The 25,040-nt window shown below is 35.5% G+C and overlaps 1 protein-coding gene across 5 annotated transcripts in view; it reads left to right on the forward strand.

Annotated features, from left to right (window-relative positions):
- The window catches only part of ABCA3 (ATP binding cassette subfamily A member 3), a 137,404-nt gene that overhangs the window by 35,097 nt on the left and 77,267 nt on the right, over positions 1 to 25,040 (forward strand). For all 5 annotated transcript variants that reach the window (XM_007499415.3, XM_007499414.3, XM_056805576.1 and 2 more), the window contains 7 exons: positions 1,163 to 1,243; positions 1,458 to 1,722; positions 3,412 to 3,539; positions 6,069 to 6,234; positions 8,410 to 8,669; positions 16,239 to 16,355; positions 18,462 to 18,582. In XM_007499415.3, coding sequence (XP_007499477.2) covers positions 1,190 to 1,243; positions 1,458 to 1,722; positions 3,412 to 3,539; positions 6,069 to 6,234; positions 8,410 to 8,669; positions 16,239 to 16,355; positions 18,462 to 18,582 — 1,111 coding nt within the window. In that variant the 5' untranslated portion in view covers positions 1,163 to 1,189. The remainder of the gene's footprint in view (positions 1 to 1,162; positions 1,244 to 1,457; positions 1,723 to 3,411; positions 3,540 to 6,068; positions 6,235 to 8,409; positions 8,670 to 16,238; positions 16,356 to 18,461; positions 18,583 to 25,040) is intronic.

A 25,040-nucleotide genomic window follows, 5' to 3' on the forward strand; every position in this document is an offset into this window, starting at 1 on the left:
ATATGGTAAGCTAGTCTTGACTCTGGGATCATCCCCTTTTACCTATGTTGCAACTCTTAGAACACATAAATCAGATTTTTAAAAAATAAACATTTATTTTCTGTCTTAGTGTCAGTTCTAAGTCAGAAGAACAGCAAGGGCAAGGCGATTTGGATTAAGTGACTTGTCCAGGGTCACACAGCTAAGAAGTATCTCAGATCAAATTTGAATCAAGGTCCTCCCAACTTCAGACCTGGCACTTTATCTATCTAGCTACTCCTAAATCAGATTTTAAGGATTCAGCCAACACCAAGTTATTGCACTGACACTTTGTTAGATTAGGCTTATTAACTGAGCCAAAAAAGAAAGACTCTGGTAAAGTCCATAAACCTAAATATTTTGCTTATTTATTTGTACAGTAAAATATAAACACTTTGAGGACAGGAACTGTGTCTCACTTTTATGTTTCTATTCACATACCCTTCATGTAGCAGTAGCTTAAGCTTGTTTTTTGGTTGATTCTATGAAACAGATTTCTTCTCTGATTAATGTAATGTTGTTGAGCAATCCCATATATCAAGTATGCCATTGGACCAAACCCCAGAGTAGATAGAGAACTATACTTGGAGTTGGGGAAATCTGGCTTCAGGTACCACATGTAATACTTATTAGCTCTGTGACTATAAGCAAGTCACTCAGTTGCAGATAAAGAGACAGAGATTATATAAAGATAATCCACATGTTGAAAGAAGAGAGTTTCTATATTACAGGTTTCTCATACCAGTGAAATCAGATATGAACAGTACTCTCTCAATATCAGACAAACATAGGCAGAAATCTCTGGCACATATTCCTTTAAAAAAAAAATAACAATCCTTCACCTGCTGGAGCTTGTATACAGACAACACAGAAGGAAACATTATATTACGGAGGCTCTTTTGGGCCAAGTAAGGAAGTCTGTGGTCTTAGTGTTTTCCTCTGTGTCTGTTTTTTCATTAACATAATAATTTATAAAACTAATGATCAGAGTAAAAAAGGAGCCATGTAGGGGAAAGAGAGATTCTACATTAACAAATTGCTTTTCCCTGTTATTTTTACCTTCCCTTTCAACACATTCCTCAAAAGATCTGCAACTAAAATGTTTATTATAAATCTATTTTTCTTTCTTCCTTTCTCTTTCTAGTGTTGAGCTTCCTATTTGGACAGAAGAATGGCTCTGTTCAGGCAGTTTACACTTCTTCTTTGGAAGAACTACACCTTAAAGGTAGATACAGGTGTACATGTGGAAAGAAATGGGGTGTGGGACTCGGTACAAAGGGGAAAAATAATTACAGTTCCCCTTCATTCAATTTTGACTGTACCTCTTCAGGCAAGGGTCCTCTGGAAGCTATGGGGCAAGAAGATCAAGGAACTTTCAAGGGGGTGCTCTGTATATGTGCTCTATTTTGGATTAACACAGAATTTCATTTCTCTTTTAGAAGCGGAAGATTGTAGTAACAGTCTTGGAAATTCTCCTGCCTTTGCTGTTTTCTGGGATACTAATTTGGCTTCGCCAGAATATTCACTCAGAAAACATTCCCAATGCTACCATATACCCTGGCCAGTCCATCAGTGACCTGCCCTTGTTTTTCAACTTTCCTCCCCCAGAAGACTCATGGGAGCTGGTTTATGTTCCTTCCAACAGTGAGGCTGTGAAGACTATCACTGAGATGGCAAAAAAGACTTTAGTCATCGATATGAAAGGTTAGATGGTGTGGGGAGATAGGAGTTTTCTGTAAATATATTAACAAATGGTTTTATAAGAGAGTTACTTCAAGTTTAGCTCTTTATACTTATCCCTTTGAGCAATAAATATCTCTGTAGATTATGGTAATTTGGAAAATTAGGTTTAAAAAAAATAGCACACTAACTCTGCCCCTAACTTGATGTATGACCTTGGACAAGTCATTTGACTTCAGTTTCCTCATCCGCTAAATGGAAATAGTTCATACTTTATCTGTCAGTCTCCCAGAAGGAACAAATGAGATGTTTATGAAAGTCTTGAAAAGTATAAAGCTCTAGAAAAATCAAGCAATTATTATTTACTCTTACAAGGTGGTCAATAATATTTGTTGACTTGAATTTTTAATAGTAGAGATAATAACTAAACAAAAGGGGCTAACAGAACATTTTTCTTGGCAAAACCTAAGGACTTCCCTGGAGTGAGTCTTCTGAGATATTGCTCTAGTACTGAGTACATTAGGAACTTTTGAATAGTTTGCCCCTCACCACTGCTTTCAAGTACATACCTTCAGGGCAGTCTTATGCATTTGAAAGCATTTTGTATTTTGAAACTAGGAAATGCCATAATTCTCTTTGTGAAGTAATTCCAACAATATAATTTATTTACACCAGGTTTTGTGATTGAGGGGAAAGCTTTAGAGAGGAGGATTGACATTGCTTAAAGAATGAACACTGATGATATTTTGTGATTCTACTCTCCACTATTAGACTACAATGTTAGGGCCAATTCAAATCCCTCTTGCTACTAGTGGTCTTTGAGCAGAGGTTAGGTAAGTATTTGTTGAAAATATTATAAATAAGGTTTATAATTAGGGTGGGAACTGAATCAGATGGCCCCTAATATCTCTTCCAATTCTGTGATTATTTAAGACCAAAATGCACATAGGGAAATTGTAGCTGTAGGTCACAAAACCTGATGTGATTTTGCTTCTTGATCAAAGGAAATCCTTAAGCTGATAATGATTTCTTCTGTTATAATGTGAGATGAAAGAGATTACATTCCATGTGGAAAAATAAGTGGACTTGTTTTGCTTGGCCCCAGAGAACAGAACCCTCAGTCCTTGGGTAACCATAACCCCAAAGTTACCCAGAGAGGCAAATTTCAGTTTCAAGTGAAGAGAAAGTTCCTAATAGTTTACATTGTCCAAAAGCAGAATAGACTGTTTTAGGAAGCAATGGAAATCATCTAGCAAAAACTAGATTACAATCTATCAAGGATTTTGTAGAGGTGATTCATGCTTTAGGTATAGGTTGGGGTGAGCTAGGTGACCTGAAAGGTCCTTTACAGCTCTCAGTTCAGTGATCTAGATAATATGATACTAGAAAGTAATGCATTCATTCAGTTTAACTTAACAAACATTAAGCACCCCACTATGTGTAAAGTACTGTGTTCAGTTGTGCAGAGAACAAGATAAATAAGTCACAGTTTAAAATCTTGTAAGCTAGATTGCTTTCCTAATCATTACTGTATCCCATTCTCCCTCATGGAGAGAAGAGAATTTATTTTTTATAGGAACATAGAGAGCTTTAGAAATTTGGCCTCCCTTGGCTGTGAACGAAATGGGTCAACATTCTCACATCTCCTCAGGGTTATTGAACATTATGACTTTATGCAGAGTAGTCACTGTTTGGATTTTTTTTTCTCTGCAGTTCGTGGTTTTCCCTCAGAAAAGGATTTTGAAGATTACATTAAGTTTAATAATCACTCTTACAATGTACTGGCTGCTATCGTGTTTGAGCACAACTTCAATTATTACAAGGAACCCCTGCCACTTGAGGTAAGGAAGCATTTATTTATTTAAATTATTTTTGTGATATCAGTTGGCTTCAGTTATTTTAACAAAGTCTTCAACTGTATAGGCTCCAAATTATCATCTACCCTCTGTCTTCCCCTCATTTAGTTGAGTCAGATGGATCTTTGTTTTACTTTCAAAGATCTTTTTATCCAACATCCTGAGTTTTCATGAAGTTCTTATGATTAAATAGCCATCAATATGTCTTATCTGAAGCTCTGCAAGTAGGCCTCATGATCTCTCAGTGCCCTTTCTAATGCTATGTTTTCTAAAGGGGATGTAGGTTTCTAGACCTCTGCTCTGGTGCAGAATGACATTTTTTCACTTGCTAGCAGAATAGCTAGCTAGTATTTCAAGATAAAATTAGGTGTGATTTCTTAACATTTTAAATACTGTATTTTTAATTTTTTATTTACTAATATTTTATTTTTAACTTGATTACATGAAGAAAAAAATTTTTAACATTAATGTTCTTTTAAGTTTGAACCAGATTCCCCCTCCACCCGCCCCATTTCCTTCCTGAGATGTCAAGGAATCTAGTATAGATTCTACATGTGTAATAATATAAAACATCTTTCCATATGAAAGAAAATTCAAACAAATGAAAGAAAAGTAAAGAAATAAATTGAAATATAGCATTTCTTAATCTACATTCAGACTCCTATCAGTTCTTTCTCTGGATGCAAATGGCATTTTTCATCATGAGTCCTTGAGGATTTTCTTGGATTACTGTATTGTTAGGAATAGCTAGTCATTCATAAATATTCATCACATAATATTACTGTTACTCTGTAAAATGTTCTCCTAGCTTTAAAAAATGTTTGTACAAAAATATTTATAGTTTCACTCTTTATGGTGGCAAAAAAAGTTGGAAAATGATGGGGTGTCCCTCAATTGGGGAATGGCAGAACAAATTGTGATATTTGATAGTGATGGAATACTATTGTGCTATAAGGAATAATGAACTGCTTGATTTCTCTAAGAACTGAAAAGACCTCCATGAACTGATGCAGAATGAAATGAGTAGAACCAGGAGAACATTGTACACAGTAAATGAAACATTATGGGATGATCAAATGTAATAGACTTTGCTCCTAATAGCAATGCAATGATCCAGGACAATCCCGAGGGACTGAATGCTATCTACATCTAGAGAAAGAGCTGTGGGAGTAGAAATGCAGAAGAAAAATATGATTCATCACTTGTTTATATAGAGTATAGGATTTGGGGTTTTGGTTTTAAAAGACTACTCTATTACAAAAATGAATGATATGGGAAAAGGTATTGAATGATAATACATGTATAACTCAATGGAATTGCTTATCATCTCCAGGAGTCGGGGAGGAAGAGGGAAGGGAGAGAACATGAATCATGTAACCTTGGAAAAATAATTAAAAATAAATACATTTAATAAAAAATAAAAAAAAGTTCTCCTAGTTCTGCTCACTGCACTTTGCTTCAGTTCATGTAGGTCTTTCTGGATCTTTCTTAAATCATCCTTCACATCATTTCTTATAGCATAGCAATATTTCATTACAATCATTTACTACAACTTGTTCAACCATTCCCCAATTGATGGACATCCCCTCAGTTTCCATTCTTTGCCACCACAAAAAAGAGCTGCTATAAATATTTTTTCATGAACAGGTCTTCTCCCCCTTTTTTAAATCCCTTTGAGATACAGACCTATTAGTGTTATTGCTGGGTCAAAGGGTATGCAATTTTAAAGCTCTTTAGGCATAGTTCCAAATCATTTTTTAGAAGGGTTGGATCAGTTCACAACTTCACCACAAGTGCATTAATGTCCCAATTTTGCCACATCCCCTCCAGCATTTATTATTTTCCTTTTCTAGCATATTAACCAATCTGAAGTATGAGGTAGTACCTCAGGGTTTTTTAATTTGCATTTCTCTAATCAAGAACAATTTAAAGCATTTTTTCATGTGATTATCTATAGCCTTTATTTCTTCATCTGAAAACTTCCTATTTGTGCCCTTTTGACCATTTATCAATTGAGGAATGATTTGTATTCTTATAAATTTGACTCAGTTCTCTATATATTTGAGAAATAAGGCCTTTATCAGAGATACCTGCTATAAATTTTTTTTCCCAATAGCTATATTTTTTAGAAGAGAATAAGGGCATTTTTGTGTGCCTGGCCTGATAAATTTGTAAGACCCCTATTCTGGAGTTGGGAGTCAGCATGATTATCCATTTATTCCATTTAAGTTATGATTCACTGTGTCTAGTAGGGACTTGGGATACTGACCAATAAAGAGACTAGCTTAGGTAGCCTAATGTCCATGTCACATGTTACCACAATGGGATTTTCTACTTGGTTTAGGGCAAGATTGCTGTCATTCTCTGAGTCTTTACTCACTTAAATATTTGACTTTATGTGGGCATCTGTCCCTTAATCATATATGGCTTCTCAGCAAAACATCTTCTGCTTAAACAAGAAATGTTTGTTCTCAGGTTTCAGATGAAAAATGTTTTCTTATTTTCTCTTTGTAGGTTAAGTACCACTTACGCTTCAGTTACTTTCGAAAGAATGATATGTGGGCTGGGATGACTTTCTTTTTTCCAAGAGAGATTGAAGGATGGCACACTACCTCTCTCTTTCCACTTTTCCCGAATCCAGGACCTAGAGAACCCTCATTCCCTGACGGAGGAGAACCTGGTGAGGAAGACCCTATATGCATGGATTTTGTTTTTTACTTGTTTTTAAATAGTACTGTTTCTTCAGCTGCTTAAGTCAGTTCAGTTCAATAGATTTAGTAAGAAATCAATGTAGGGGACAGCTGGATAGCTCAGTAGATTGAGAGCCAGTCCTAGAGATGGGAGGCCCTGGATTAAAATCTGGACTCATATATTTCCTAGCTGTGTAATTCTAGGCAAGTTACTTACCCTCCATTGCCTAGCCCTTACCACTTTTCTACATTGGAACCAATACTTAGCATTGAATCTTAGACCAAAAGTAAGGATTTAAAAAGAGAGACAAAGACAAACCAATGTAAGGGCAATAGTATTTCATATGAGGGAAATACAAACTTTAGATAAGACTTAATTCCAGTCCTTATAGAGCTAATAGTCTAGACTAGGGGCATACCATATATACTAAAAGTATAAGAGAAATTAAACTTAAGAATTAAACAAGGAAATGATATGCTGTCAGGGAGAACATGTACTCATATAGATATAAAATGCCACAGTGTTACAAGAGAACAAATGTTCTAAATGTCTACTTTGCCTTGCATTTATGGGAAATATTCTCCATTTCTTATTTTAGGGACTTTATTTTGGGTTTCTGTTTGCCCACTTTCCATAACCTGCTCATCTCTTTCCTATCCCCAATCTATCAGTTGCCAAATGAACGTTTTCTGGCCTACTTCTATGTCTCTCAATCCAGTTCCTTCTTTCCCTTCATCCAGACACTACCTTAGGTCCCATCTCCCATTGTAGCCTCCTGATTACAGTAGCTTCCTGGTTGCTCTTCCTACTTCCAGGCTCTCCCCCTCTCCAGTCCATCTCTATATGTTTGCCATAACATTTGCCAAAAGCACAAATTTGACCTTGTTCAAAGAGCTTCAGTAGCTACCTATTCTTCTAAGGTAAAATATGAACTATTCATCCTGGCATTTAAGGCCCTTCATGGCCAGCTACTGTCTACCTTTCTAGATTTTTTTCACATTATCCCCTTTATGCATACCACATTCCAGCCTGCTTGCTGTTCCTCAAGCTTAGCATTCCAATCTCCCCTCCACACTTTTACATAGGCTGGTTACTATGCCTAGAACACATTCTTTCCTCACTTAGGACATTTGGATTCTTGGCTTCATTCAAGGTCTATCTTTTGTACCCACCTTGAACAGATAAGGTTTGTTAGGATCCCCTAGTTATTGGTACTCTCTCCCTTATCAAATTAAATCATGTTTACTTCTCTGGAGCAAATGTTCTATCACCATAGTAGTTTGTGTGCTCCTTGGTGACAGGGACAGTTTTTCATTTGTCTTTGCCTCCCTAATATCTCGTATAGCATCCTGTACATGGTAGGCTCTTTTTTAAAAAACCCTTACCATCTGTCTTAGAATCAATACTGTATATTGGTTCCAAGGCAGAAGAGAAGTAAGGGCTAGCCAATGGGAGGTTAAGTGACTTGCCCAGGGTCACATAGTTAAGAAGTGTCTGAGGCCAAATTTGAATCCAGGGCCTTTTCATATCTAGACATGGTTCTCAATCCACTGAGCCACCTAGCTACCTCTGCCCTATACATGGTAGGCTTTTAATCAGTGCTTGCTGAATTAAACTGAACTATCTCCTCCATTTTTTATAGTATAATCTTGCCCATCATGCTTTTAGACCCTGTCTATATCTCTTCTGTTCACATGAAATAGTATTCACATAAAAGAGAGAAGCAGAGATTAAATATTACTGCTTGTTCTTGTTCCACTCTTTGGATATACATTTGTTTTTGTTTTGTTTTTTAACTCTTACCTTCTGTCTTACAATTGATGCAAGTTAGCAGTTCTAAGGCAGAAGAGCAGTAAAGGCTAGAAAAATGAGAGTAAGTGACTTGCCCAGAGTCATAAACTGGGAAATGCCTAAGGCCAGTTTTATACCCAGAATCTCTATCTCTAGGCTTGTGTGTGTTTGCTTTTTAGGGTCTCTGAAGCAGAAAAGATTACCAACAGTAGCAAGGCCAGAAAGGTCAACATTTCTCTGTCCCTCAACATGAAATCTGCGGAGATGCTCTCCACACTTTCACTTATGTGGTAGGCAGCACTCTGAGAGCCAGCTGCTTGGCACCTCTGCATTTCCACTTCCTGGGCTTAGTTTCCTCTCCTTTCTTATTTAGGATACATCCGAGAAGGATTCCTGGCTGTTCAGCATGCAGTGGATAAAGCCATTATTCAGTACCATGCAAGCACTGCCGCAACCAGACTGTTTGAGAAAGTCACCATTATTGCAAAGAGGTTCCCATACCCACCATTCATTTCAGATTCTTTTCTGGTTGCCATCCAGTACCAGCTTCCTTTACTGCTCATGCTGAGCTTTACTTACTCCACACTCACCATCATCCGTGCCATTGTACAAGAAAAGGAAAGAAAATTGAAGGTAACCACATTTATATTTGGATTTACAAATTCCCTGACAAACTGATCCTAGCAGTTTAACTTCTGTCTTGGAACTGCTACTTTATATCCACTGGAATTGTAATGAAGCTTGCTAGCTGCCATATTCAGGCAAAAGTTATATAGCAGCCAGGGTGATACAATAGTAATAGAATCCTATGTGGTATGAGAGTTGTGGCATGATTTTAAACTGCTTGTTGCTTTACCCCATATTATAGCCTCAATCAAAAATCAAAAAACATTTATTAAATGTTTGTACTTAAAATGTAAGTACTATGCAAAATGTTATGCATTGGTGGGTGATCTCTGTTCTTCAGGCATTAAAAGTTAGAAATTATGTTATAAATAAATGAAATACATACTGCAGAATAAGAATATTAGTGCATAATTGAAAAGTAAGGAAGTTTCTATTACAGATGGAAAGAGAGAGAGAGAGAAAGAGAAAGAGAGAGGTGAGAGAGAAAAGAGTATATTTAGTTGTATTTTTAAGGTAGTACTAGGTAGTATATGAAGTGTAACCATAAGGTAGTATAATTGATTTTCTGACCAACAGACTAGAACTTTAGTTATCCAAAAGGATGTGCTTCCTCTTAAAATACACTTAATTTAATAATGGTAATGCTATGAGGGGCAGGCAGCTAGGTGGCTCAATGGATTGAGAGGGTCTAGAGGCCTCTCTAGGCCAGTCCTAGAGATGGGAGGTGGTCTTGGGTTCAAATCTAGCTGCAGACACTTCCTACATGACTCTAGGCAAGTCACTAAACCCCCATTGCCTAGCCCTTACCACTCTTCTGCCTTCGAACCAATATAGAGTATTAATTTCAAGATAGAAGATAAATATTTTTTTAAATAATGTTATTACTCAAAAACACTTTGGAGATTCTTTTTTTATAAATTATCTTCAAAGCTAGTGGCCCATTATTTTGAATCTCTTAAGTAGGCACAAACCTTGAAGGGATTACAGGAGCATTTAGAATGTCAAATGAGTAAAGTCACTCAAGAAATTTAACACTCCGTTTGAGAAGGTTGAGAACGTGGAATGCCATGAATTCATTAATTTGGATGACCAAAAGGAATAGGCCAAGGCAGAGATTTTCGTAGTATCTAATGTAGACCCCCAGCATTGTCAGTCTCTTAAATGCTGCATCTTCTGGCTTCACATTCTTCCATTTACCCCTTTGGTATTTCTGAAGAGAATGTGGACACTGGGTATGAAATGTCTACTTGTAGTATAACTAGGCAGAGCAAGGTGGTATTGTAGACCTTGATTTCAAATAACTTAATTTCAGCAACATATTTGACCAAATCTTTTATGATATTGTTATGGGGAAGTTAAAGATATGTGAAGTTGATTAAAAAATATCATGTGGATTCATAATTCTTTCTCAAAAGAAACTGGTCTAATGATCCACAGAAGCACAAAACAGATGCAAAACAGTCTTGCCCAAACCAGTGATCTCAAATTCAACTAGAAACCAGGGCCACTAAACCAGACATAAGGATCCCTGCTGCTGCATATTGTCTTAGGAAACTACATATTAACTTTAACTATGCCTGTTGGATTTTTGTTGTTGTTGTTGTTAAATATTTCCCAATTACATTTTAATCTGGTTTGGAGGCCCATAGGCTACATGTTTGATGCCTTAGGTCCAGATAGACAAGTTATTGAATTACTCAGCAAATATGCTTACTTGAACAATTACTACAAGTGAATAATGAAGGATAGGTTCTTCAGCTGCATTTATAGCACCACTATTTCCCAGATCACCAAGGCTTGAACTTGGAGTTATCTTTGATTCTTTCCCATACTTTGTCCCCCTTGTCCATTCATATATCATTCACAGTCTCTCTAGCATCTGGCCCTTCCTCTTCACTCCCACTTAGGACTGTGCATTATAGGGATAAAGCACAGAACCTAGAGTCAAGAATTCCAAAGATCAAATCTTGCCTGAGACATTTGCTAAGCTGTGTGATTCTGGGCAAGTCACTTAAGAACAAACAACAACAAACAAACAAAAAAAAAAACCTCTGCCTCAGTTTCCTCATCTATAAAATAGAGATGCTAATACCTCCCTTCCAAGGTTGTTCTGAGGAGCAAATGAGATATTTGTAAAGTGAAATGGGCTTCCTCAAGAGTTGATACATTCTCCTTCCTTGGAGGTCTTTAAGTGAAGGTAGGATGACCACTTGTCTGTTACATCACAAACAATATGGGATTCTTGTTCAGGTAAAGTTTGACTTAATGAATCCTTCCAACTCTGAGATTCTTTTTTTCACCATGATTATGATTCTGTACTATCTTTTGGTTATCATTCTATCTGTTTGTCCCTTATTTTTAGTCTCCTTTCCTAGATCATCATCCTTCCTTTGCCCACTAAGCACAGTTCCAAGGTCAAACAACTTATCCATGATCACATAGCTAGTAGATGTCAGGGAATATTTGTTCCCAAGTCTCTCCTGGCTTCAAAGTCACAGAAAGAAGAGCCAGAACTCAAACTTTGAAATTCTGATTTGGGGTTGTTTTTATTACAATGTAGTTTATCTTTCATACTTCATGTTTCTTCTAGTTCTCACAATAACTTTGTAAAGTCTTACCCTTAAATTATTTTTATAGTCTTATTGTTGTTTCCTATGTTTATGTTATAGTCATTTCTGGAAATAATGGCCTCCCCTCCAAACGGAATCTCTCCTTTTAAGAAAGAAAAACAGTTTACCACAAAAGCATCCAATACAGTGACCATATCTGACAATGTATACAACCTTCCCCAATAATTGTTCCCCATGGGCTTCATTATTTTAATCTGTCCTTCTTGAGGATCTTTAGGATCTGTTCTTCATTTAGAACCATTAAATATGAAGATTTGTAACATAATTGTTACAGTTTTATGTTCAGATACACAAATTTATAAAATGCACCAAAATTGTTCAGTGGAATTAAAATTTGGAAAAGTAAATATAATAATAATAAATAATAAGTATAATAAAATTCAAAATTTAAAAGCTAAAAAATATTGATGATGATGATGATTATTGGTATTTCATTTACTTTGTCATAGTCATCGTGTATATAATTCAAATTTTGATTCTGCTTATTTTGCCCAGTATCTTTTCATACATTTTCCCCATGTTTCTCTGAATTCTTCATATTTATCATATCTATATAGATATTCCATATCTATATAGAATAGTAATATTCTATTACATCTAGTAAATAATAAGGTGTTCAACTATTTCCTAGTTGATGGGTAACCAACTTAAATTAAGTCAGCAGGCAGTAACTGTTCTTCCAGACTTGCCCTCCACAAAGGGGACAGCTGGGAATATTTGAACATATATTGGACCTTTGTTTCTATTTTTCTGCTTCTTGGGATATATGCCCAGTTAGGGGACCACTGGATCACAGGATAAAAATAGTTGCTTTTCTTACATAATTGCAAAAAAATCTAGAACTATTAAAATAATTCATAGTGCTATCAAGACTTAGAATATTAATTGTTTCCATTTTTGTCATCTTTGCCAGTTGTTGGGTAGGAGGGAAATCTTGGGGTCATTTTAATTTTCACTTCTCTATTAGTGATTTGGAGCATGTTTTCACATGATAGTAGTTTGCAGTTCCTCTTTTGAAATCTGTTCATGTCCAAACTTAATCAGAAAGAATCAGAAATAACCAAATTTAGTAACTCTGTGTTCAGTAAACCCAAGAACATAAATTACCTGTAGAAGAACTTCCCGTCTGACAAAATTTGCTGAGAAAACTGGAAAGTGGTTTGAAAGTAATTAATTTTGGACCTACATCTTTAAGCATATAACCTATAAGCTTAAAATGAATAGATAACTAACCTGAATATTAAAGGACATATCTTAAAATAAAATAGGTAACAAATCAGTTTCCTTTTATAACTGTGGCTAGGGGAAATTTTTTAATCAAAAAGGAGATAATAGGGGGCAGCTGGGTAGCTCAGTGGATTGAGAACCAGGCCTAGAGATGGGAGGTCCTGGGTTCAAATTTGGCCTCAGACACTTCCTAGCTGTGTGACCCTGGACAAGTCACTTGACCCCCATTGCCTAGCCCTTACAACTCTTCTGCCTTGGAGCCAATACACAGTATTGACTCCAAGATGGAAGGTGAGGGTTTAAAAAAAAAGGAGATAATAGTAACAGAAAATCAGATAATTTTGATGAAATGAAATTGGAAAACTGTTGTAGGAACAAAGACAAGAAAAACTGGGGAAAAGAGTGGTAGTTATTTGGGAAACAATCTTTTGTATCAAAGGTAAGGTGAAGGGAAGGGAACAGACATTTATTAAGTTCCTACTCTTTACCAGGTACTATACAAAGTGCTTTATAATTATTAATTCATTTGATCCTCTAAACAATTTTGTGAGGTAGTTGCTATGGGAAAACTGAGGCAGACATAGGTTAAGGGACTGGCTCAAAGTCAAACAGCTAAATAGCTAAAGCTGAACTTGAAATCAAGTCTTCCTGAGTCCAGGTCCAGAATTCTATCATCTGCACCAACAGTTACATCAGTTTATCTCTGATGAATGTCTGATATCAGGGCTATATACAAAACACATTGTGGCTACATGACCTGAGCAAATTATTAACATCTGTGCGCTAGATGACCCTCTAGGACTTAAAGTTTCAGAGAAGTTGGCAACATACATTGGTTAGGAATTTCCTCCCTGGGGAGTTCCCTATACCAGTGAAATCATAGGTTTAGTCCTTTTTGCCATGACTATATAATTTCTTCCACAAACTCAGTATAAGGAACTGTGATGTAATTGACTCAAGTGTTTATGTGATTTTAGGTTGCATTATAATTATAGTGACTATATTAATTTTAAAAATATTTAGTAAATGGAGCAGCTAGGTGACCTGCTTAGTGGATCAAAAGCCAGGCCTAGAGATAGGAGGTCATGGGTTCAAATTCTGCCTCTTATACTTCCTAGTTTTGTGACCCTAGGCAAGTCACTTGACCCCCATTGCCTAGCCCTTACCATTCTTCTGCCTTGGAACCAATACACAGTATTCATTCTAAGGCAGAAGGTAAGGGTTTAAAATGTATAGTAAAATGAAATAGTTTTTTTTTTTTTAGAGGTTTTTTGTTTGTTTGTTTTGGGGGTTTTTGTTGTGTTTTGGGGGGTGGGGGTGGTTTCTTTTCTAAAATAGTTCTGACCTTGTCATTCTCCTACTCAGTAAACTCTAGTGGCTCCTGATTATTCTATAGATATATTTCGTATTTAAAGATCTTTGCAACCTGGCCCCATTTTTGCTCTCCAGACTTATTCCACATTACTACTCTTCACATATTTAGTGGTCCAGCTACCTTTGGTATTCTTCACTACATCTCCCATCTCCATATCTTTGTAATTGGTTTCCTTTCAAGCCTGGAATGCTTCTACTTCTCTCCCTCACCTATTAAACTCCCTTGTTTTCTTTAAGACTCAACTCAAGAACCACCTTTTGCAAGAGGCCTTTCTTATCCCTTCTGTTACTAATGCCTTCCCTGAAAAATTACTTTGTTTCTGTCTGCTTTTTATATTTTTTAAATTTATATACCTGTGAAAATATGTGTTGTCCCCTTTATTAAAATATAAGCTAATTGAGATGAAGGACTGTTTTGTTTCTAACTTTTACCCCAATGTCTAACATAATATCTTGCATATACTAGGGGCTTAATAAATTCTTATTTTATGATTAGTCAACTAAAACCATTTTCTCTATCAAACTATATATGAAATACTATGGTTACTTCTGGAAATCACTTTTGATGGGGACATGATAAGAATTCACAGAACAGACTGGGGTGATAAAAGGTTTGCAAACCACCCTTTTATCCTGTCAAAAAGCTGCTGGTAGATCCTCAAAGAGATCATAGAAAGAGGAAAAGTACTTATGTACAAAAATATTTATATAGCATTTCTTTTTGTGGTGACAAAGAACTAGAAACCAAGAGGGTGACAAATGATAATATATGAATGTAGTGGAATAGTATAGAACTATAATGAATGATGAAAGGCACAATTTTAGAAAAATCTGGGAAGATTTCTGTGAGTTAATGCCAAATGAGATGAGCAGAACCAGAACAGTTTATATAGTAACAATATTGTAAAGATAAACAACTTTAAAAGACTCAAGAACTCTGATTAGTGCAATGACTAGCCATGATCCCAAAGGATTGCTGATGAAGAATAATACTTACTTCCTAACAGGAAGGTGATAGTTTCAAAGTGCATAATGAGACATATTTTTGGGGTATGACCTACTGGGAACTAGTTTCTCTCGATTTTGCAAATTTGTTACAAGATAGTTGGACATAAAAGGGAGAGAAAATAGATTTTCATTCATTGAAAATTGTTGTTTAATGTCAAAAGAAAAACATTTAAGAAGAAATTGCAGATGTCTAGGTCTGGAAAAAGATTTAAAGAGGGCTTCCTAGGTAGGGCATCAGATATATAAGTAATTTGAAAGTCTGTTAATAAATATTGAATTTGTTTTATATGGCTTTAAAAGGCAGAACTAGGAACAATAGGTGGAGGTAGAACTTTCTAGCAATCTGTATTAACACTTTGTGCCTCTTCTGTGCATATATCATACAATAATATTTTAGCGTATCTGTCTTCATTCCCAACATTAAACTTTAAAATGTTTGATTTGAAATTGAATTTAATTAAACCAGTTAGAGTGCTCTAGAAATAGTGTGGAGTTCTATGATGTAATGTAGTTTCTGTCATTGGAAGTGTTCAAACCAAGGCTGGCTACCTACTTGTCTGTGATATCAAAGAAATGGTTACCACACTGAATAGAGGGTTAGAGTATATGGATCCTATGCTCCCTTTTAGCTCTTTGGATTCTATAAATCTACTTACTATTTCTTTATAGTTATCTGCTGTGAGGTTAATTTGAGAAATGTTGGAAATTCCAGGCATTCCCTTTCTGGGCATGAAATGAAATGAACATACTCTTTGGGGAGCAAGTTTCATAACATGGTCTGGTGGAAAAGTTCTCAAAATGTTTTGGTTTATCAACCATATTATTGTGAAGCACCTATTATTGTTTTCCTGTGTCTCACACACACACACACACACACACACACACACACACACACACGTACTTATCTGTGACTGTTTTCTATCTATTAAATTGAGGTAATCTCTACCCTATTTTACAGGGTAAATGAAGACAGTAGATGTTAAAATTTTTGAGGAATAAAAGGTACTAAATCATTACATGATGTCCTTGATTCTGAAACTTTTTCCCTATTTTTAAGATGTGAATTACTCTAACAAATGAAGCTACCTATGTTATCCCAAAGTCACACAGACACTAATGTTCTTCCTTTTTCTTTTGTCCTAATTACACACACACCTAAATAAAAGCATTAAAATAAAATTCTTTCTCTCCCATCCTAAATTTTAAATATAAATAATCATCCTAATGACCTTCATCCTAGTTTTCCCAGAATTTAGGGAACAGTTTTCCATATTGATCCAATAATAGATAAATTTTCCAACTTTGTGATATTTACTTTCTTTTTCATCTCCAACAGGAGTACATGCGCATCATGGGACTCAGCAACTGGCTTCACTGGAGTGCCTGGTTCCTCACATTCTTCTTACTCCTGCTTTTTACTATCTTTTTTATGACCATGCTTTTCTGTATTAAGGCAAGTATTTTATTTTCTCCAACTTTCTGAATCTGGTTATTGGGAGGGAAACTTCGCCTGGGTTCAGTGGGTCTGATAGGTGACTGAAGATAGCTAAAAATAATCATTCTTCTAGTCACCCAAGTTTGCAAGCAAGGAGTCATCTTTGACTCCTCACTCATATTCATCCCCAATATCAAATCAGTTGCCAAGTCTTTTTAATTCTACCTTCTCAACATCTTTTGAATCTATCCTCTTTTCTCTACTCATACTACAACTATCCTAGTATATCCTAAAATTATCCTCGTCATTTCTTGCCTGGATTATTGCAATAAGCCCCTTTTAAAACTATATTATGGTTTTAATAAATCACTGTTTATAAAATTTCCCCTTGACATGTTTGGATCTTGTGGTCTTATTTTTCCTTCTCCTTTTGAAGATTTTTTTTAGTAGCTAGACTCTTTTTTTGTAGAATATGAAAACTCTTCTGAATCCTTGTTCTCAAGTAATAGCCTCTTAATTAATCTTCCCTCATCTAATCCATCTTCCACATACAGCTGTCAAATTGATATCACTGAAGCTCAGATCTGACCATGAGTTTTGACCTCTGTCTAAGAATTTTTGGTGGTTCCCCATTATTTTTAGGATATAAAATGTTGGCATTGAAAGCCCTTCACAATAGTTCCAGCCTATCTTTTTGGTTGAATTATGGATTATTCCCCCTCTTAAATGATATGCTTCCAACAAACAAACCTACTTATTCCTTTCCCCACATAACATTCACCCTCCTATGTGCTCTCTGAAAAGTACTCCATGCTTAGAATATCTTCATCCTCATAACTACCTCTTAGAACCACTGGTTCCTTTTAAGGCTTAGCTCCAATACCAGTTCCTTCAAAAGACCTTTCTTAATTTTTCCATTTGTTTATCTCTTCCCCTTCCCACCCCCATCACTATATTCTTTCCATGTAACTTGTAAATTTCTCTGAATATTTCTCCCTCTTTATAGATAGTAAGCTTCTTGAGGTCAGAAATTGCTTCACTTTTGTATTTGTGTTTTCAGCACAAAGAACAGTAACTAGGACATAATAGGTGTTGGATAAACATTGATCACTATTATTTGCCATGTCTCCTGGGAAACAATTATTGAAGTAAAGATTAGTTGTAATAGTGGTATTGTAAGGTTAAATGACATGTTATACCTTCCATCCCATCCCCTACTTTTCATCATTTGTACATGTGAGTAGAATTTTAGTAATAGAACAAAAAAGATTCTTTGAAATAATTATAACTTCATTAAAATAGCAGAAAATGAAATAAACCCATAAAATCTTAAATATTTTTACATATTGCTACCAAAACCCAGCAGGAGGTGATAGAAAAAGAACTTAAATTGAGAATAACTTTAAAATACAGGAAACTTCTGGAATTTAACCTACCAAAATGATAGCTATAACAATAAAACACTCTTTATAGGTAGAAAGATATTCATTGTCTATAGTTGGACCACAGCAATATAACAAAAATGGTGATGCTACCTAAATTAATTTATGGATTTATTGCCTTGCCAGTCAAGCAACTAAGTTCTACAGTATAGAATTGTGTAAAGAAATAACAAAACTAATCTGATGGGGAAAATGGTAGTGAAGTGGTAGAAAGAAAGTAGGAATGAAGGGAAAGTAAGTAATATCAGATCTCAAACTATACTATAAAGCAGAATTCATCAAAAATATTTAGTAATGGTTAAAAAAACACCGAAAACAATCAAATATATTAGTATAATATTGAGTTAAACTATATCTTAAGATATAAGAAGAAATACCTTATTCAACAAAAACTGCTAGAAACTGGAAAGCAATTTGGAAGGAATTGGGTTGGTGCCAGCCATCATCTTATATTACCTATTTCAGTGAGCTCCATATGAAATCATGGCCTAAATATAAAAGATCACAGCAAAAAAAAAAATTATAAGAGAATAAAAGGGAGGTACCTTTATAATTATGGCTAAGGGGAGAGTTGATTAAACAAGAGAGTTGATCATAAAAGGGAAATTAGACAATTTTGATTACATAAAATTGACACCTTTCTGACCATCTAACAAAACAGTTTTAATGAAATGTTTTATAGGTGGAAGAGGACATTGCAGTGATCACAAACAGTGATCCTTCTTTGGTGTTTGTCTTTTTGATGTGTTTTGCCATTTCTTCCATCTCCTTCAGTTTTATGGTCAGCACCTTCTTCAATAAAGGTAAGTGAGTCTAGGGACCTTAATCCATTAAATTCTGTATTTCCCAAAGATATATTAGAAATGAGTTTGTAAGGGCCCTCTTCTACAGCATCCCTGCAGTTTTGTAGTCTTTGTATACAAGAAGCTGAGATTGTTGAGGATCATTTAGTTCTTCCAATGCCAAATTTTCATTCTTATGTGGTCATGAGTGTGTTGACACTTCTTAAAAATGGGAGAAAAATAATTGTACTTTCTTTATCATAGGGTCATAAATTTAAAGCTGAAAGGTCATTTACTCTTAGAATCACAGAATTGCAGATTTGAGAATTCATTGGGCATTTGTTCACTACCTGCCCCATATCTAAAAAAGAATCACCTCTACAAAATCCAACCAGTGGTAATTTAAACTTTGTTTGAAGACCTTCAGTGAAGTAGAACCTTCCTGAAGCAACCCATTCCACTTTTAAATTCCTGTCATGATTATGATATTTTTCCTTAAAACAAACAGATCTGGTTCCTTTCAACTTCTACTTATTATTCCTAATTTAGCCCTTCTTCTTTACATTTGGCAGCTTATGTTCCCCTAAGGCTTCTCCTTCAGAGTAAGCCATCCATATCTCTTTGAGCCAACTCTTATGATGCAAATTCAAGATCTTTAACCTTTGGAGTTGCCATTCTTGGCCTACTCTCCAGCTTATCAATGTCTTTTCTAAAAGGTAGTGTCCAGAATGTGATAGAATATAAGCTCCTTAAGAGGAGAGATTGTTTCATTCTTTCATATTTGCATCCCCAGCACAGTGACTGGCATATAATAGATGCTTAATAAATGCTCATTGATTGATTAATTAGCCAAAGAAGAATTCAATGTGACTCTCACCTCCTTATTCTTAATCCAGCCTATTTTTGACTACCATGTCACACTTTTGACATATATTCAACCTTCCACTAAACCTCCTGGATTTTTCAAATAAACTGTTTGCTAGCCATATTATACTTAGTAAGATTGTTTTTTCAAACCCATGTCTAAGACCAGTCATTTATTTAAATTTCATCTTTTTAGATCGAATACAGCATTCTAGCCCATCAGTATCTTTGTGGATCCTGTCATCTGCCAATCCATTTATGCCTTTATCTGATTCATTTATAAACATATGAAGCAGTACAGGAACAAACACAATGCTTGGGGGCTAGTTCACTAAAGACCTCTTTTGAGGTCCACATCAAACCATTAATGATTATCTTTGTGTTGGACTTATTCATCCAATTCCAAATATACTTCATTGGTACTGTCATCTCACCCACATCTTTCTATCTATTATTCATGGGAATAGTTTGACAGATTTTGTCAAGTACATAGGTAAAAATGTAGGTAAACTATATCTATAGTATTTCTTTGATCTGATGGTATGTTTTAAACACTGAGAAAAGAAATGAGGTCAAGCTGGCACAACCATTCTTTTTGTAAAAAAGTGTCTTGTTTTTATATATTCTTCCCTCGGATATATATTCTTTCCTACTTTCCCTATACAGTGAGTTTTTCCTTATAATATAGATTTAAAAAGCAAAAGAAAAAACGGCTTAGCAAAACCAATATCACCTGTGTTGAATCTTACTCAATATCCCTTATTCATAGTCTCCCCCATCTCTCTAATGAAAGGAGGGAGGTATATTTTCTCAACTCTTCTCTAAGGGCTAGGTTTGGCCATTATATTACACAGTGTTCAGCATTGTTTTATTATTCTTTCTATCTACATTGTTTAGTCACTATTTATGTCATTTTTCTGATTCTGTTTATTTTACATTGCATTAGTCATTTAAGTCTTCTCAAGTTTCTTTAAATCTTCACATGTATTATTTCTTATGAAACACTAATATCCTGTTACACTTAGGTATAACAATCTGTTTAGCCACTCCCCAATTGATGGATTCCTACTTTTGGACCTGTAAAATTCATCTTTACAGTCCCATTTGGAAATTATTATTACATATGGTATAAGATACTGGTCTGACCTCTTTTTTTTTTTTTAACTCAACTGCTTTCAGTTTTCCCAGTAGGAAAGCTGACTAAGGACTCTATTCCTAAACAGAGAATCCTTCCCTAAGAAGTTTATGTTCTTGAGCTTGACTTGTTCTTTTTTTTTAAACCCTACATTCTGTCTTAGAATCAATACTGTATATCAGTTCCAAGACAGAAGAGCAGTAAGGGCTATGGGGGTTAAATGATTTTCCCAGGGTCACATGGCTAGGAAGTGTCTACAGCCAGTCTTGAAACCTGAACCTCTCATCTCTAGCCTAACTATCAATCCATGGAGCCACCTAGTGGCCCCTGACCTGACTTGTTCTTGCTGAACCCATACTCCATCTTTGTAGTCACTGTTTCCCTTTACTTAGATGTTCATTATCCATTCCTGTATTTGTATATTCTATGATTTTGCCATGAATTTAAGTCGTTTAGTTGCCCAAGGATTGCAACCATTTCTCTTTCCCAGTTTTTCCAGGAATAGGTGATACTCTCTGACCTTTTGCAATGCCGAAGTCATTAACCATAATCTGTCTTAGATCAGTGTCAGTTGTATTCTGGGTCATCTGGACCAAGTGAACTGAACTCACCAAGGATAGTCAGGTGCTCTCTTATTATCTCCTCACTTAGTTCATGTATATATTCCCTATTAGCCATGTTTGTTCTGTCTTTTCCAGTCCAAATTTTATTCTTTTTGACAGAGAAAACAAAAAAAATTTTAAACCCTGAACTTTGACTTTCTCTGACTTCTTTAAGCATCCAGCCCAACTTAAGCAGCAATTCTGTAGTTCTTTTGAGCCTCCTTTTCTCCCTAAAATAGCTTATAAAGCCCCATTTTGTTTTCTTTTTCTTTGCAATTTCAATTATTTGGAGTGTTAGTATCCTAATATTCTTACTACACTGAGCTGATTTTTGTATTAATCCTGTTACTTGCCTTTGTTTCCACGTGTTTTTATATTTATTTTAAATTCTGAATTTAATGAACATCTAAAAAGAACATTTCTGTATACAAAGTAGAACAGAAAAACTATTTACATGTGAAACCACAAATCTCATATAGAATTTATTTAGCATGTTACTTTTTTTCCAAACCCTCACCTTCCATCTTAGAATCAATACTACATATTGGTTCTAAGGCAAAGGAGCAGTAAGGGCTAGGTGGTAGGGCTTAAGTGACTTTTCCAAGGTCACATAGCTAGGAAGTGTCTGAGGTCAAACTTGAACCCAAGACCTCCAATTTCTAGGCCTTGCTATCAATCAATAGAGCTACTTAGCTGACTCCCAGCACATTACTTTCAAAGCTGTCATTTTTATTTCATTCTAAACTTCTTTCCTCTTCTGTGAATTTTTTTAGTGCTTTAATAACTTTCTTTTTTTCTTGTTTATTTTTTGGCAACACTACTGTTAACTCCCTTCTCCCACTAAATAGAGAAAAGCACAGTTCATGTAATCAGTAAGCATAATCACACCAAACAGAGCCACACATTTGCAGAGTCCACAGATATATATATATTTTATTCTGCACCTTGAGTCACACTGCCTTATGTCAGAAGATGGACTACATAAATTCATTATTGGTCTTCTGAAGCTGTGATTGATCACAATATTTATCTGAGTTCTTTTAACAGATATACAATTTTTTTTCCAATTACATGAAACAACAATCTTCAACATACATCTTCCAAAATTATATGATCCAAATTATCTCCCTCCTCCCTTCTAGAGATGGTAGGGAATTTTTTTTATCTGAGTTCAATCTTTTAGAACATCTGAGAACTTTGAACAGGATTGAGAAGGGAGGAGCAAAAGGGAAAGTTATGACATCTTATGTACTGAAATTAAAAACATATATAATTACTATGAAAACCAAGTTGCTGATGCAGATAGGTGGCTTAGTAGAGAGCCATGACTGGAGAGAGGAGATCCCAGGTTCAAATCTGACCTCAGGCACTTCCTACTGGTATGATCCTGGGCAAGTCACTTAACCCCCATTGCCTAGTCCTTACCACTCATCTGCCTGGAAACTAATACATCGGATTGATTCTAAAACAGAAGGAATGAGGTTTTTTTTAATTGAATTGTTTATATTGATATTCAGTATTTAGTTTTTAATGAAACAATTCCTTTCAAGTAAAAACAAATGATACTGCCTTATATTTTATAGTGTTATTACTATATAGATTGTTCTCCTGATTCTCTGTTCATCACCCTCTACTTCTGTTCAATACAGATCTTCCCAGCCTTCTCTGAAATTGTCATTATTTTTTATGGTACAATAATATTCCATTTTATTCACATCATTTGTTCGTTGTTCACATAATGGACATCCTCTCACCCCTTTGTTTCTACTTCTTTGCTAAAACAAACAAAAAAGACATAGGTACCTTTTCCCACTTTCTTTATATCTTGGGACTGTAGCCCTCATAGTATTATAGTATCTTTGAAGCAATGGATCTGCATAGTTCAGTGACTGGGAGTATAGTTCCAGATTGCTTTCCAGGATGACTGAACCACAACTTCACCACAGTGTACCAGGATCCCTGTCTTCCCATGATCATTCCAACAATTGTCATTTTCCTTTTTTGTCATCTTTTACAATCTGATAACCATGAGGTAGAATCTCAAAATTGTTTTAATTTGCATTTCTCAAAAATTATTAGTGATATGTAACACTTAGGTCTATTACTAGCTTGTGTTTCTTTCTTTGAGAATTAACTCTTCTTATCCTCTGGCCCTTTATCTAATGGGAGTGGCTAGCATTCTTATATATTCAAATCAATTTTATATATATATTGGATACTCAACCTTTATCAGAGGAACTTAGTACAAGGGTTTTCTCCAGCTGTTTCCTTTCTAATTTTAACTATTGGTTTTTTAATGTATAATAACTTTTCAATTTTATGTAATCAAATTGTCTTCTGTGGGCTGTTCTATTCTATCTTGTCATGAACTTTTCACCTATTCAATAAGTATTTCCTTCCTTGCTTCTCTATTGTGGTATATGGTAAGAGATCATTTTCTAACCCTAATTTCTGCTAGACTGTTTTCCAGTTTTCTCAATAGTTTTTGTTGAATAGTGAATCCTTGGCCTAATAATTTTTTCTTTTAGTTTTTTTTAACACTAAGTTATTATGCTTGTATGCTTCTGTATGTTGTATACCTAATCTGTTCCATTATACCTGACTTAAAAATTTGGTTGATGAGTTTACCAGCCACCTAGGTCCCTTGAGATAACTCTTCTTTTTCCTCTTTATCAGAAAGATTTCTCTATGTGTCTTCAGAATTTAGTTTTTAAAAGCTTCTTAACCTTACTTTTTCTTAAAGTGCATATTTATTGAGGATACAATTGATTCAGTTGAACAGTTTTCTTCTGCTTCTGTAGGTTATACCACTGGTCTTTGGTCCTAAGTCTAAGAGAAAAGTTCAGATCTGCTCATGTCTTGGCAGTTTTTCTACAAAGAAGACTAGGAAGCTATGTCATGTGACAAGGAAATCACTTTTAAAAGACTGATATATATTAATTTAAGGTCGCCAAGGAATTCAGCTATGTAATTCCTTAATGAAAACTCAAGTCAGCCGTCAACCTTTTATGGAGTTTTAATTACAAACAGGAGGAAGAAAGGAATTAGAGATAGAGAGATAGAGGGAGAGAGAAAGAGGAGAGAAGGGAATAGGGCTTAAATACCCCTTCTGTTTAGGCTGGGCCAAAAGGCCCAAGCCCTTAGATAGCTGGGGCAATGAAAGGAGATCAGTCCCTATTACTCACGTGACCAAAAATGGAGAAACAGTCTCCGGGGCCCCCACCTTCAGCTTCCTTCAGCTCAAGCTTCTCAGAGCACACCGCAACCACTCCGACAAACTCCTCCACCCTCCTCCGAGTCTCCAGACCCCCCTATCCTTAAGGAAACCATCCAAGTTCCCTCCCCTCAGTCCTCACATCTACCAATCACCTGTCCATCAATTTCCCTGTGCCAATGGAGGCTCTAGCTTAACCCAGGACCGCCCAGAGGTCTCTGGCTTTGCACATGTCTGTTGAAGGTCATATTTTCAAATAATTAAATCTTTGATCCTTTGCTACAGCCCTTTCTAAATCCTGTTAACCTGAGTAGGGTAGAGATTGGAATAATTAAATTTTGATCTAGGCTGCAGCCCTTACTCAATCCTGTTAGGACTGAATAGGGTGGAGATTGATTCCAAGTATCTCCATTGTATCAATTCTAAAATCAATCATGACTCAAAGAAATTCCTGTTCTATGCTTAAGCATAGGTCAAAGTCCTTTCCATTGTTCAGCAAAAGGTTTCTGTCCTAAAGTAATCTTAAGAAGGGAGGAGAAGGAACCTCCCATGCCAATGGGGTTCACATTCCAATAGTCAAGACCCACTATCAATAGGAAATTTTTCAAGTATGAAATTTCCCAATGGTGAAATTTCCAACATTTATAAGTCTAAGAAATTTTGA

This window comes from Monodelphis domestica, chromosome 7 (genome assembly GCF_027887165.1).
Source record: "Monodelphis domestica isolate mMonDom1 chromosome 7, mMonDom1.pri, whole genome shotgun sequence".
Taxonomy (NCBI): Eukaryota; Metazoa; Chordata; class Mammalia; order Didelphimorphia; family Didelphidae; genus Monodelphis; species Monodelphis domestica.